Genomic DNA, 13,185 nt, shown 5'->3' on the forward strand with positions numbered 1-13,185 from the left:
AAGCCACACAATCCGCAAAGCAAGCACACAAGAAGCAGAACACCACCTCTGCCTCGATGAATATGAAATTCAGCCGCGAAAACTCAACGTGCTATGCAAGAATGGAACGAGTCAACCGTTAGACCTGTTTCCATTTCATATATAAACGACACCACGACCACATCACAGTTCATACGACACGCCACTTGAAGCATCCACTAAGCAAAGCAAGCTCGAAGCCAGTGGCCATGGCCGCTGATCTCCCGTCGTTCTACGTGTTCCTCCTAGTAGTCATATTACCGCTCGTCTACTTGTCATTCTCTCGCCGTCGGTCCGGCTCCGGCCACCGTCTTCCCCCGTCGCCTTGGGCGCTGCCGGTGATCGGCCACCTGCACCACCTCGCGGGCGCGCTCCCGCACCGCGCCCTGCGCGACCTGGCTCGTCGCCACGGCCCGCTCATGCTGCTCCGCTTCGGCGAGGTCCCCGTGGTGGTCGCCTCCTCCCCGGACGCCGCGCGGGAGATCATGAAGACCCACGACGTGGCCTTCGCGACGCGTCCCGTCGGGCCCATGCTCCGCCGCGTGTTCCAGGGCGCCGAGGGCCTCGTCTTCGCGCCCTACGGCGACGCGTGGCGCCAGCTCCGCAAGATCTGCACCGTCGAGATCCTCAGCTCCCGCCGCGTCCAGTCATTCCGCGCCGTCCGCGAGGACGAGCTCGGCCGCCTCCTCCGCTCCGTCGCGTCGGAGGCGGAGGCGAGACCGGTAGTGAACCTGTCCGCGCGGATCGCGGCGTTCGTCGCGGACTCCTCGGTGCGCGCCATCATCGGCTGCCGTAGCGCTGACCGCGACGCGTTCCTGAGGATTCTGGAGGAGGGGATGAAGGTCGTTCCGGGGATGAGCCTGCCGGACATCTTCCCTTCGTCGCGCATCGCGATGCGCCTCAGCCGCGTCCCCGGCATGCTCCAGCGCGGCCGCAGCGCCATGCTCGGCTTCGTCGACACTATCATCAAGGAACGCCAGGAGAACATAGCTGCCGCCGCCGCCGCCGCCGGTGAGGAACACGAGGACTTGCTTGACGTGCTCCCGAGGCTCCAGAAGGAGATGGGCTCCCAGTACCCGCTCACAACCCTGAACATCAAAACCGTCATCATCGTAAGCTCTCTTTACAATCAACCAGATCGAGCCCAACGTCGCATTTTCAGAAGGTATGTCTTTGCTTACTCGAGTGCTTCTACTGCAGGACTTGTTTGTCGCGGGCAGCGAGACGTCGTCGACGATGCTGCAGTGGGCGATGGCCGAGCTGATGCGTAACCCGACGGTGATGCGGAGGGCGCAAGAGGAGGTCCGCAGAGAGCTCGCCGGCCACGACAGGGTGACGGAGGACAGCCTGAGAAACCTGCACTACATGCGCCTCGTCATCAAGGAGACACTCCGGCTGCATCCAGCGGCGCCGCTCCTGGTGCCTCGCGAATGCCGCATCCCGTGCGAGGTGCTCGGGTTCGACGTGCCCCAGGGCGCGATGGTGCTCGTCAACGCGTGGGCGATCGGCAGGGACCCGGCGCACTGGGATGCGCAGGAGGAGTTCGTCCCTGAGAGGTTCGAGGAGCAAGGTGGCAGCGCCGGCAGGGACTTCAAGGGGACGGACTTCGAGTTCGTGCCGTTCGGCGCCGGCAGGAGGATGTGCCCCGGCATGGCGTTCGGTCTGGCGCACATTGAGCTCGCCCTCGCGGCGCTGCTGTTCCACTTCGACTGGGATCTGCCGGAGGGCATGGTCCGTGAGGAGTTGGACATGACCGAGGCGGCCGGGATCACCGCGCGCCTGAGGTCTGACTTGTTGGTGATCGCCGTTCCCCGTGCCCAGGTGCCCAGTGAGTAATAAGTACAGGATGTACAGCCTCGTGTGACATGTGTGGTTGTGTATTGCTGAGTGTTGCATTGTTCCACGATCTTTCCGCCATCGCGTTCAGTATAAGGAACAGGCGACTGAGATTTTATAAACAACTAGTAAGGGTGCACGTGCAATGCACGTCTCCTAAAACAGCTAACACAATTTAATCATAAATCATTAATACAGTTTACATCGATATGTATCTAGATATTTGAGTGTTTGCCTTGTATTTTAAGTCTATCTGAAAAATAACAATTGCAAGCTAAACTTGCTCCTGTCCAACAGTTAAAGGTACACCTTGAAATACACTTTCGTCAAAGTTAAGTAAATATTTTCTATTTGATTATTCATTGAACTTTGTATCTTGAAAAGTGCAACATTTCCTTCTTTAAGGAGGAGAAACCATGTCGCTCTGGTTGTACTTGAGAAGTCTATGTTATTAGAATGGATGGCAAAGTTTGTTCAAAAAAAGAATGGATGGCAAAGCTCTCATATTTACATAAACAACAACCCTTTCACAAGTAAAAAAAAATGCATATGAGTACAATCCTAATCTTCCTCCTCTACGGCAGGTGGTAATATTGGCTTTTTTAGCACATGCAATTGTAAACCAAGAAACTGTTGGAATGATAAACCAAAGATAGGCAACAAGTAGCGCTCAAAATTTGAACCAAATAGCAGAATTGTTTAAAAATCTGGAGCGCACAACTGCCATTATACCTAAAATATGGTAGTTCGTCATCGAACCCCGTGTCGGTGTTGGTCGGCGCCCCCTCTATGTGGCGTTCCGGGGGCGCCCACGGCGCTCTTCGGCGGTACTCCGTTGGCTACAGGTTGTGCAGCGCGGCGGCGGCTAGGGGCTGGTCATGAAGTTGCTGCAAGAAGTCGTGCGACCGGGGTACGTGCGGCGGCTCTCTGGGGGTCGCGATGCGGTGGTTGCAGTTGGTGGTTTGTGCCGGTCCTTGTTGGGCGGGCGCGAGGTCTTGGAACTCTTTGCTAGGCGAAAGCTTTGTCTTGGCGGCTGGCCAGGACCAACGACGGTGACGCCTGTGGGCGCCGCATCCTTCTTGAAGGCGTCGTCGAAGCGGGTGTTCTCCGGGGGAAACCCTAGATCCTTAGCGGGATCGGGCGTGGGCGGCGCTCTTGTGTCGCTTTGCCTCTTGGGGCCGCGCTTTGGATGTCCACCGGACAGTGGGACTTGCGGAGTGTTTTGGTGGTTCGGCGGAGTCGGGTTCGTCTTCGGCTAGGAGGGGCGCGGCCTTGGGGCCGGCGTGGTAGTTTGGAGCGATGTCTCCGGTCTTTCGCCTCCGCCTGTTGCGTTGAGGTGTGGTGTCGACCTGGTTGGTCGTAGACCCGTGTGGAGCGCAGCCTCGAGGCTGGCGTGTGGTGTCGTGTTGTAACGATTTTTCTGCCAGTTTTCCTCATAAACGGGTCAACTCTTTTCTCCTATATCAATGAAAGGCAAAGCTTTTGCCTCGTTTCAAAAAAAAAATTATCAATCCAAAACCCACATGAATTTGCGCAAAGCATGTGTTAACTGACATAGATTCAATCAGAATACATTATAAAGCTCCCTAATATTAGATACAAAAATATCAGTACATACATTTGATTTTTACCCCGAGAAATCTAGCTGCTGCAAGATTTTGTACAGTAATGTCTTCATATAGAATACAATTTGAACTCACATAGTTCATTAATTTGAACTCTCTCGTAGTGTCTCCATATAGCTGCTGCTGCAACATATGATGGGATCCAAACGTGTAGCAAGACCAACTTCCAATCTTTCTTGTATGTTTCTCCCAATACCTTTCTTTCTTAGTCAAATTCAATTATCCAAAAACATGTCTGATAAATTGCAGCAGGGATCCAAAGATGTGGCAGGGCCTGTAGGGTCATCAAATACTTTTTTATCACAAACCGCTGAACTATAGTTATTTTTAGTTCTTCGTGTCAGGCTGACAACCTGGAAAAATTCGGAAAAAAGAAATCATCATCGTACATGGTAAGCTGATTGACAAAATAAGTTTATTAGATATCATACATCCTGCAAAATTTTCCTTAATCATATGACACCTGAAAGAATCATATGGAAGGGATGCCATCTGATGAGGTTTAATTTTTTTTCTAAATAATCATGGTGAATGTATAATGTAGAATTAGTAGAGAAAGGCATACTTAGGCGCAAGAAATACAACCACTGCAAAAGAAAAACTAATGCAACTATGAAGAAAGAAAAACTTGCATAGACCTTAGAAGCTGGCGCAAAAATACATCTCTTAGAGTAAATTCTTTGGCTCTCGAAAAAAAAAATTATTTTATTTACAACCAGAACACTTGACGATACAGTAGCAAAACGATGCACCAAGAAAATTATGTTCTATGTATGGTGTTTCACCTGAAATTGTATTCCAAGGGAAAAGACAACACATGCCAGCACAACAACAGTTTCAATACTATCCAACACAATTTTATCTGTTGCAATTTACTGTAGAATTAATAGTTTTTATCTGTTGCACTTTGAGTTTCACGACAATTTTGAAACTTTTGTAACCACAGTTCTAGCAGATCGAGCACACAAGATTGTATGTAAACTTGACTATGCTTATGGTGCTCAATTACCCGTAGGACACAAGATGGTCATGCACTCTCGGCTAAACCTGAAGTATGAAGATGTCTACCATATAATTTGTTCTCGACAATCTAAAAATCCTTATAACATGTCTTAAAAAAATCAGAAAGAATAGATCTATATCAACACTATCCAGAACATTCCTTTTAACAATCTAGCCGGATGTGATTTTAATTATGTGTTGCTCCTCCATTTTGTAGAAGTGAAACTATTTATCAAAGATCTTTGGTTAAAAATGTGGGTTATAAGTTTACAAACAAGATTTTGTTTTCTCCCAATATCTACACTTAATAAGTCACTTCTTCCTATGAAATTCAATTTCATGCCCCCAACTTGCATCAGAACCATAGCACATATAACAGTATATGACATATTTGCAGTTGGATTTTTCCTTTTGGTCGTGGTTATAGTCTAGAAGTAGTAGTAGCTTAAATGCACAAAGACTATCTCCTTTATAATATAACTTGGTTCGACAAGCCCATGGTGATATAAGCAAATTACTCGGTATAATTACCCCACCTGCAAGTCCAGTGAAGCAGTGGTCTCGGTGTCCGCCAGGAATAAGAGACTCATAAAGGTTGTTGATGCAAGTTCTTTGGAGTCTGGGGTTAGGGCACCTCCGACGGCAGCATAGGACCCGGCTGCCAGAGCCGAGCCTACCGTTTTCGGCAGATGCCCTGACTGTGTGACAAGCATGTGAAATTTCCTTGCTGGTGCCAGATGCATTTCATGGATCTGCCTCTCCTCAACCTCATTTTGCTGCATGTTATGCTGGCTATTCTACTTTAAATGTACCATTGAATATAGAAATATTTATACTGCAGGTTCCCTTTCTGTTTATATGTGGATTATGTTGTGGACATATAACACAGGTAACACATGCAAAGAGAAAACAATGAGATTAAATAAATGCAGTAGGGAGGTTTCTAGCATACCAGGCTTCTCTTAGACAATAAATCTTTTAGATATGATCATGTAACCTGTGTGTATAGGTGTATAGACAATGAATTTCCTAGGATGGCATATATTCTTAATATTGTAATAAGGTCTTCAACAACACACCTTTGGCAGGTTCACACAGTGCAAGGCACAACCTTGTTCTTGCATGTTCTTCAATCCTCAGAGAATGCCAACTCAAGCTAGTACTGGCAGCTCTCTCGACCATCGTCAACAACAAGAAATGCCACGGAGTGATATAGGTTCCTGTGAAAAAGAACACTAACAAAGGTGAGTTATGCTTCAGTGATGGGTAGATTTAAAGCTAAACAAAAGATGCAGACGCCTTGACAACTAAAGGAAAAAAACAAAATAGAAGCAACCTCACGAAAATTGCATAACATTGAAATAGTTTTACTGTGGAATGGTAAGGTCAGTATGGATTCCAAAAACAAATCTTCATTCATGAGTTGTATTCTAGAACAACTCTTTATTCATGAGCATGAGATAAAAAAAAACAGGGTTTGTGCACAGAATTTGGGAGTGATAAATTTGGTAGTTTGAGGATATGTTTTTTTTCGATAAAGGGAATATATTAATATCAAGAAGATACCAATTACACCCAGCCTCTGCAACAACGCACCACCCTAATGGCACTACGGATGCACACAGCCAAAAACAAGAAAAGAAAACTAAGAAACAAAAGTCCCGCTACAGTATCTCGTGCCTAACAACATCAATACATCCACCGCCAAGACAACACCTGAATTACACACTAGTCCCCGCTCTCAAAACAAATGCCTCCACCAAGGACATTGCCAGGCACAACCAATTAAGGCCAGACCTTGGGTTTTCACCCTGAAAGGTAGGACTCTGCACTTCACCTGTGTTGTCGCCCCCACTTTCATACCGCTGCTGTGAAGCCCGGAACACCAAGCAAGTCCCTCAACATCGCAAAGACTTGAACCTCCCTAAGCTAGTCCTCCCCTCCGGCCTTCATGAAATTCTCTTCTTCCGGCTTTCATCATGGATCCATAGTCACTTGATGTCAATCAAAGAAAAAGAGCTTCGCGCCGCTCCCTCCAGAACCAATCGGTCGGAATAAAAACATGGGTGCGCACGACCGAATACCTCCGATCCAACAAACTCCAGGCAAAAGCACTGTTACATTCATCGGTGGAGCCTTCCGGAACTCAACACTCCGGCCAGATCACGAGTCCAGGCCTCCGGTAGGTCCTCCTCTTCACGCAAGAGAGGCCCTAGGACCGCCGCCTTTATTCAGGTCGGACCCCCACGTCGGCGACCATCCTGGGCTGGCCACTCCAACCCTCCACCGGCGACACCATCACCGGCTTCCAAGCTCCTCCAACTCGCCGCCGGAACGAGTAGGTTAGCGATAGTTGCTTCACGATGCCTTCAACAAGATAACGGCGCAGACGCCGCCATCGCCCGCCATGACCGTAGTCGGCTCGGTTTTCACCGGCTACTATGCCTCCCCGTCTCGCTGCCGGCGCTGGAAGTGGGATGAAAAATCCAACACAGCCAGCCTGGCCGATCGCCTTCGGTGGATGAAGTCAGCCACCACCACCATGCCCGGGCCGAAGACCCGGACGTCCTCAAGCCGCGAAGAAGACCCAGCGAAGCCTCCTCGTGCCATTGACGAGACGCAGCCGCGATGGATCGCGATCCGAACCTCCGGCCCAGATCCGACCACACCACAGCCAACATCCGCCGCCGGCCGCCGGAGATCCGCCGGCCACCGCCATCCCGCTGCGTTCAGACGACGGAGGAGGAGGGTGTAGGCCGCCGCCCCCACACGCTCCCGCAGGCCGCGCTGCGCTCTGCCGCCGGAGGACCGAGCCGTCACCGCCGCCTCACCACAGGGGCTTTGCCCCGCGGCGTCCTCGGCGACGGCGGCGGAGGAGGGGGGCCTGTAGGGGAGGGGAGGAGGGCGGAGCGGAGGGGAACTCCCCGGGGACGGCGGGCGGCGCCGCCGCCTCGGGGGTGCAAAAGATAATTGAGTGGCTCACAAGACTACGACCTGCTAGATAGATAGTTTGAGGATATGTGGAGTGATAAATTTGGGTGCCCCAGCTTGGGCAGCTGCAACAACTCCTAACATCACCGCTGCTCACTGATTTGCCTTGGAAGCCACCGGGACATTCAGCTGCATCGTCACTGGTCAGCTTCGGCAGAGCTGGCTCTAGACTTGGTTTCATCTTTCAGAAGCAGCAATTGGGCATACTGATGTCTACGGGTGCTTCTATTCTTGTAGACAGTGTTGGGCCTCCAAGAGCAGAGGTTTGTAGAACAGCAGCAAGTTTCCCTTAAGTGGATCACCCAAGGTTTATCGATCTCAGGGAGGAAGAGGTCAAAGATATCCCTCTCATGCAACCCTGCAACCACAAAGCAAGAAGTCTCTTGTGTCCCCAACACACCTAATAGGTGCACTAGTTCGGCGAAGAGATAGTGAAATACGGGTGGTATGAATGAATATGAGCAAGTAATAATGGCGCCGTAAAATAGCTTGTCTGGCGTGTGGTTGATGGTGGTAATATGGTAGCAGTAGTAATGCAGTAAAACAGTAAACAAGCAGCGATAGCAGTATTTAGGAACAAGGCCTAGGGAATAGACTTTCACTAGTGAACACTCTCAACTTTGATCACATAACAGAATAGATAAATGCATACTCTACACTCTTGTTGGATGATGAACACATTGCGTAGGATTACACGAACCCTCAATGCCGGAGTTAACAAGCTCCACAATTCAATGTTCATATTTAAATAACCTTAGAGTGCAAGAAAGATCAACACGACTAAACCAAGTACTAACACAAAGCATGCACTACTGTCACCTTCACACTATGTAGGAGGAATAGATCACATCAATACTATCATAGCAATAGTTAACTTCACAATCTACAAGAGATCATGATCATAGCATACGCCAAGTACTAACACGGATGCACACACTTGTCACCATTACACCGTGCGGGAGGAATAAAACTACTTTAATAACATTGCTAGAGTAGCACATAGATAAATTGTGATACAAAACACATTGCAATCATAAAGAGATATAAATAAGCACTTCACTACGCCATTCATAACAGTGAGTAAGTATTCTGTGAAATATAGCCTAAGAGACCCACACGGTGCACACACTGTCACCTTTACACACGTGGGACAAGGAGTCTCCGGAGATCACATAAGTAAAACTCACTTGACTAGCATAACGACATCTAGATTACAAGCATCATCATATGAATCTCAATCATGTAAGGCAGCTCATGAGATTATTGTATTGAAGTACATAGGAGAGAGATGAACCACATAGCTACCGGTACAGCCCCGAGCCTCGATGAGAACTACTCCCTCCTCATGGGAGCAGCAGCGGTGATGAAGATGGCGGTGGAGATGGCAGCGGTGTCGATGGAGAAGCCTTCCGGGGGCACTTCCCCGCTCCGGCAGGGTGCCGGAACAGAGACTCCTGTCCCCCAGATCTTGGCTTCGCGATGGCGGTGGCTCTGGAAGGTTTCTGTGGGTTTCGTCCTTCGTAATAGGGTTTTCGCGGCGGAGGCTTTAAATAGGCGGAAGGGCAGCCTCGGAGGGGGCTCGGGGCCACCACACCATAGGGCGGCGCGGCCCCCCTCCGGCCGCGCCGGGTGTGGTGTGGGGCCCCCGGGGCTTCCTCCGGCGGCTCTCGGGTGTTCCGGATGGTTCCGGGAAAAATAGGAACCCGGGTCTTGATTTCGTCCGATTCCGAGAATATTTCGTTACTAGGATTTCTGAAACCAAAAACAGCGAAAACAGGAACGGCACTTCGGCATCTTGTTAATAGGTTAGTTCCGGAAAATGCACGAATATGACATAAAGTGTGCATATAACATGTAGAAATCATCAATAATATGGCATGGAACATAAGAAATTATCGATACGTCGGAGACGTATCCGCATCCCCAAGCTTAGTTCTGCTCATCCCGAGCAGGTAAAACGATAACAAAGATAATTTCTGAAGTGACATGCCATCATAACCTTGATCATACTATTTGTAAACATATGTAATGAATGCAGCGATCAAAACAATGGTAATGACATGAGTAAACAACTGAATCATAAAGCAATGACTTTTCATGAATAGTACTTCAAGACAAGCATCAATAAGTCTTGCATAAGAGTTAACTCATAAAGCAATAATTTAAAGTAAAAACATTGGAGCAACATAATGGAAGATTAAGTTTCAGCGGTTGCTTTCAACTTATAACATGTATATCTCATGGATAATTGTCAACATAGAGTAATATAACAAGTGCAATATGCAAGTATGTAGGAATCAATGCACGAGTTCACACAAGTGTTTGCTTCTTGAGGTGGAGAGAGATAGGTGAACTGACTCAACATAAAAGTAAAGAGAATGGTCCTTCGAAGAGGAAAGCATCGATTGCTATATTTGTGCTAGAGCTTTTATTTTGAAAACATGAAACAATTTTGTCAACGGTAGTAATAAAGCATATGAGTTATGTAAATTATATCTTACAAGTTGCAAGCCTCATGCATAGTATACTAATAGTGCCCGCACCTTGTCCTAATTAGCTTGGACTACCGGATCTTTGCAATGCACATGTTTTAACCAAGTGTCACAATGGGGTACCTCCATGCCGCTCTGTACAAAGGTCTAAGGAGAAAGCTCGCATTTTGGATTTCTCGCTTTTGATTATTCTCAACTTAGACATCCATACCGGGACAGCATGGACAACGAGATAATGGACTCCTCTTTAATGCATAAGCATGTGACAACAATTATTATTCTCATATGAGATTGAGGATATATGTCCAAAACTGAAACTTCCACCATGATTCATGGCTTTAGTTAGCGGCCCAATGTTCTTCTCTAACAATATGCATGCTCCAACCATTACGGTGGTAGATCTCTCTTACTTCGAGACAAGACGGACATGCATAGCAACTCACATGATATTCAACAAAGAGTAGTTGATGGCGTCCCCAGAAGCATGGTTATCGCACAACAAGCAACTTAATAAGAGATAAAGTGCATAAGTACATATTCAATACCACAATAGTTTTTAGGCTATTTTGTCCCATGAGCTATATATTGTAAAGGCGAATGATGGAAATTTAAAGGTAGCACTCAAGCAATTTACTTTGGAATGGCGGATAAATACCATGTAGTAGGTAGGTATGGTGGACACAAATGGCATAATGGTTGGCTCGAGGATTTTGGATGCATGAGAAGTATTCCCTCTCGATACAAGGTTTAGGCTAGCAAGGTTATTTGAAACAAACACAAGGATGAACCGGTGCAGCAAAACTCACATAAAAGACATATTGAAAACATTATAAGACTCTACACCGTCTTCCTTGTTGTTCAAAACTCAATACTAGAAATTATCTAGACTTTAGAGAGACCAAATATGCAAACCAAATTTTAGCAAGCTCTATGTATTTCTTCATTAATAGGTGGAAAGTATATGATGCAAGAGCTTTAAACATGAGCACAACAATTGCCAAGTATCACATTATCCAAGACATTTTATCAATTACTACATGTAGCATTTTCCGTTTCCAACCATATAAAAATGAACGAAGCAGTTTTAACCTTCGCCATGAACACTAAAAGATAAAGCGAAGAACACATGTGTTCATATGAACCAGCGGAGCGTGTCTCTCCCACACAAGCATTTATTCAAACAAAAACAAAAACAAAAACAAACGGACGCTCCAAGTAAAGTACATAAGATGTGGCCGAATAAAAATATAGTTTCAAGAGAAGGAACTCGATAATTTGTCGATGAAGAAGGGGATGCCTTGGGCATCCCCAAGCTTAGATGCTTGAGTCTTCTTGAAACATGCAGGGATGAACCACGGGGCATCCCCAAGCTTAGACTTTTCACTCTTCTTGATCATAGTATATCATCCTCCTCTCTTGACCCTTGAAAACTTCCTCCACACCAAACTCGAAACAAACTCATTAGAGGGTTAGTGCATAATCAAAAACTCACATGTTCAGAGGTGACACAATCATTCTTAACATTTCTGGACATTGCTCAAAGCTACTGGAAGGTAATGGAACAAAGAAATCCACCCAACACGGCGAAAGAAGCAATGCGAAATAAAAGGCAGAATCTGTCAAAACAGAACAGTCCGTAAAGACGAATTTTAAAAGGGCACCAGACTTGCTCAAATGAAAATGCTAAAATTGAATGAAAGTTGCGTACATATCCGAGGATCACTCACGTAAATTGGCATAATTTTCTGAGTTACCTACAGAGAATTAGACCCAGATTCGTGACAGCAAAGAAATCTGTTTCTGCGCAGTAATCCAAATCTAGTATTCACTTTACTATCAAAGACTTTACTTGGCACAACAAAACACAAAACTAAGATAAGGAGAGGTTGCTACAGTAGTAAACAACTTCCAAGACACAAATATAAAACAAATTACTGTAGCAAAATAACACATGGGTTATCTCCCAAGAAGTTCTTTCTTTATAGCCATTAAGATGGGCTCAGCAGTTTTAATGATGCACTCGCAAGAGATTGTATTTGAAGCAAAAGAGAGCATCAAGAGGCAAATTCAAAACACATTTAAGTCTAACATGCTTCCTATGAAGAGGCATCTTGTACACAAATGAATTCATGAAGAACAAAGTGACAAGCATAGGAAGATAAAACAAGTGTAGCTTCAAAAATTTCAGCACATAGAGAGGCATTTTAGTAACATGAAAATTTCTACAACCATATTTTCCTCTCTCATAATAACTTTCAGTAGCAACATGAGCAAACTCAACAATATAACTATCACATAAAGCATTCTTATCATGAGTCTCATGCATAAAATTATTACTCTCCACATAAGCATAATCAATTTTATTAGTTATAGTGGGAGCAAATTCAACAAAGTAGCTATCATTATTATTCTCATCAAGTGTAGGAGGCATAGTATAATCACAACAAAATTTACTCTCCATAGTAGGTGGCACCAAAAGACCACTATCATTATAATCATCATAAATAGGAGGCAAAGTATCATCAAAGAAAATTTTCTCCTCAATGCTTGGGGGACTAAAAATATCATGCTCATCAAAGCCAGCTTCCCCAAGCTTAGAATTTTCCATATCATTAGCAACAATGGTGTTCAAAGCGTTCATACTAATATGTTCCATAGGTTTTTTAATTTTCGCATCAAACCATCCATGTCTTAAATCAGGAAATAGAATAAGAAGCTCATTGTTGTCCATTATGCCAAACTAGTGTAAACAAGAAACAAAAAGATGCAATTGCAGGATCTAAAGGAAATAGCTTCGAGCACACACACAACGGCGCCGTGAAAAGTACTTTACACGGGACCGGAGTATGAGAGCCTTTTACCTTTCCTCCCCGACAACGGCGCCGGAAAAGTGCTTGATGTCTACGGGTGCTTCTATTCTTGTAGACAAGTGTTGGGCCTCCAAGAGCAGATGTTTGTAGAACAACAGAGCAAGTTTCCCTTAAGTGGATCACCCAAGGTTTATCGATCTCGGGGAGGAAGAGGTCAAAGATATCCCTCTCATGCAACCCCGCAACCACAAAGCAAGAAGTCTCTTGTGTCCCCAACACACCTAATAGGTGCACTAGTTCGGCGAAGAGATAGTGAAATACAGGTGGTATGAATGAATATGAGCAAGTAATAATGGCGCCGGAAAATAGCTTGCTGGGCGTGTGGTTGATGGTGGTAATATGGTAGCAGTA

General features: G+C 46.2%; 1 protein-coding gene across 1 annotated transcript; it reads left to right on the top strand.

Annotated features, from left to right (window-relative positions):
- Positions 1 to 227: 227 nt before the first annotated feature.
- LOC124686626 (desmethyl-deoxy-podophyllotoxin synthase-like) lies at positions 228 to 1,854 on the top strand. The gene is made up of 2 exons (XM_047220538.1): positions 228 to 1,130; positions 1,219 to 1,854. The coding sequence occupies exons 1-2, from the start codon at positions 228 to 230 to the stop codon at positions 1,852 to 1,854; spliced, it is 1,539 nt and encodes a 512-aa protein (XP_047076494.1).
- Positions 1,855 to 13,185: the final 11,331 nt, after the last annotated feature.

This window comes from Lolium rigidum, chromosome 2, assembly GCF_022539505.1.
Source record: "Lolium rigidum isolate FL_2022 chromosome 2, APGP_CSIRO_Lrig_0.1, whole genome shotgun sequence".
NCBI classification, from domain to species: domain Eukaryota; kingdom Viridiplantae; phylum Streptophyta; class Magnoliopsida; order Poales; family Poaceae; genus Lolium; species Lolium rigidum.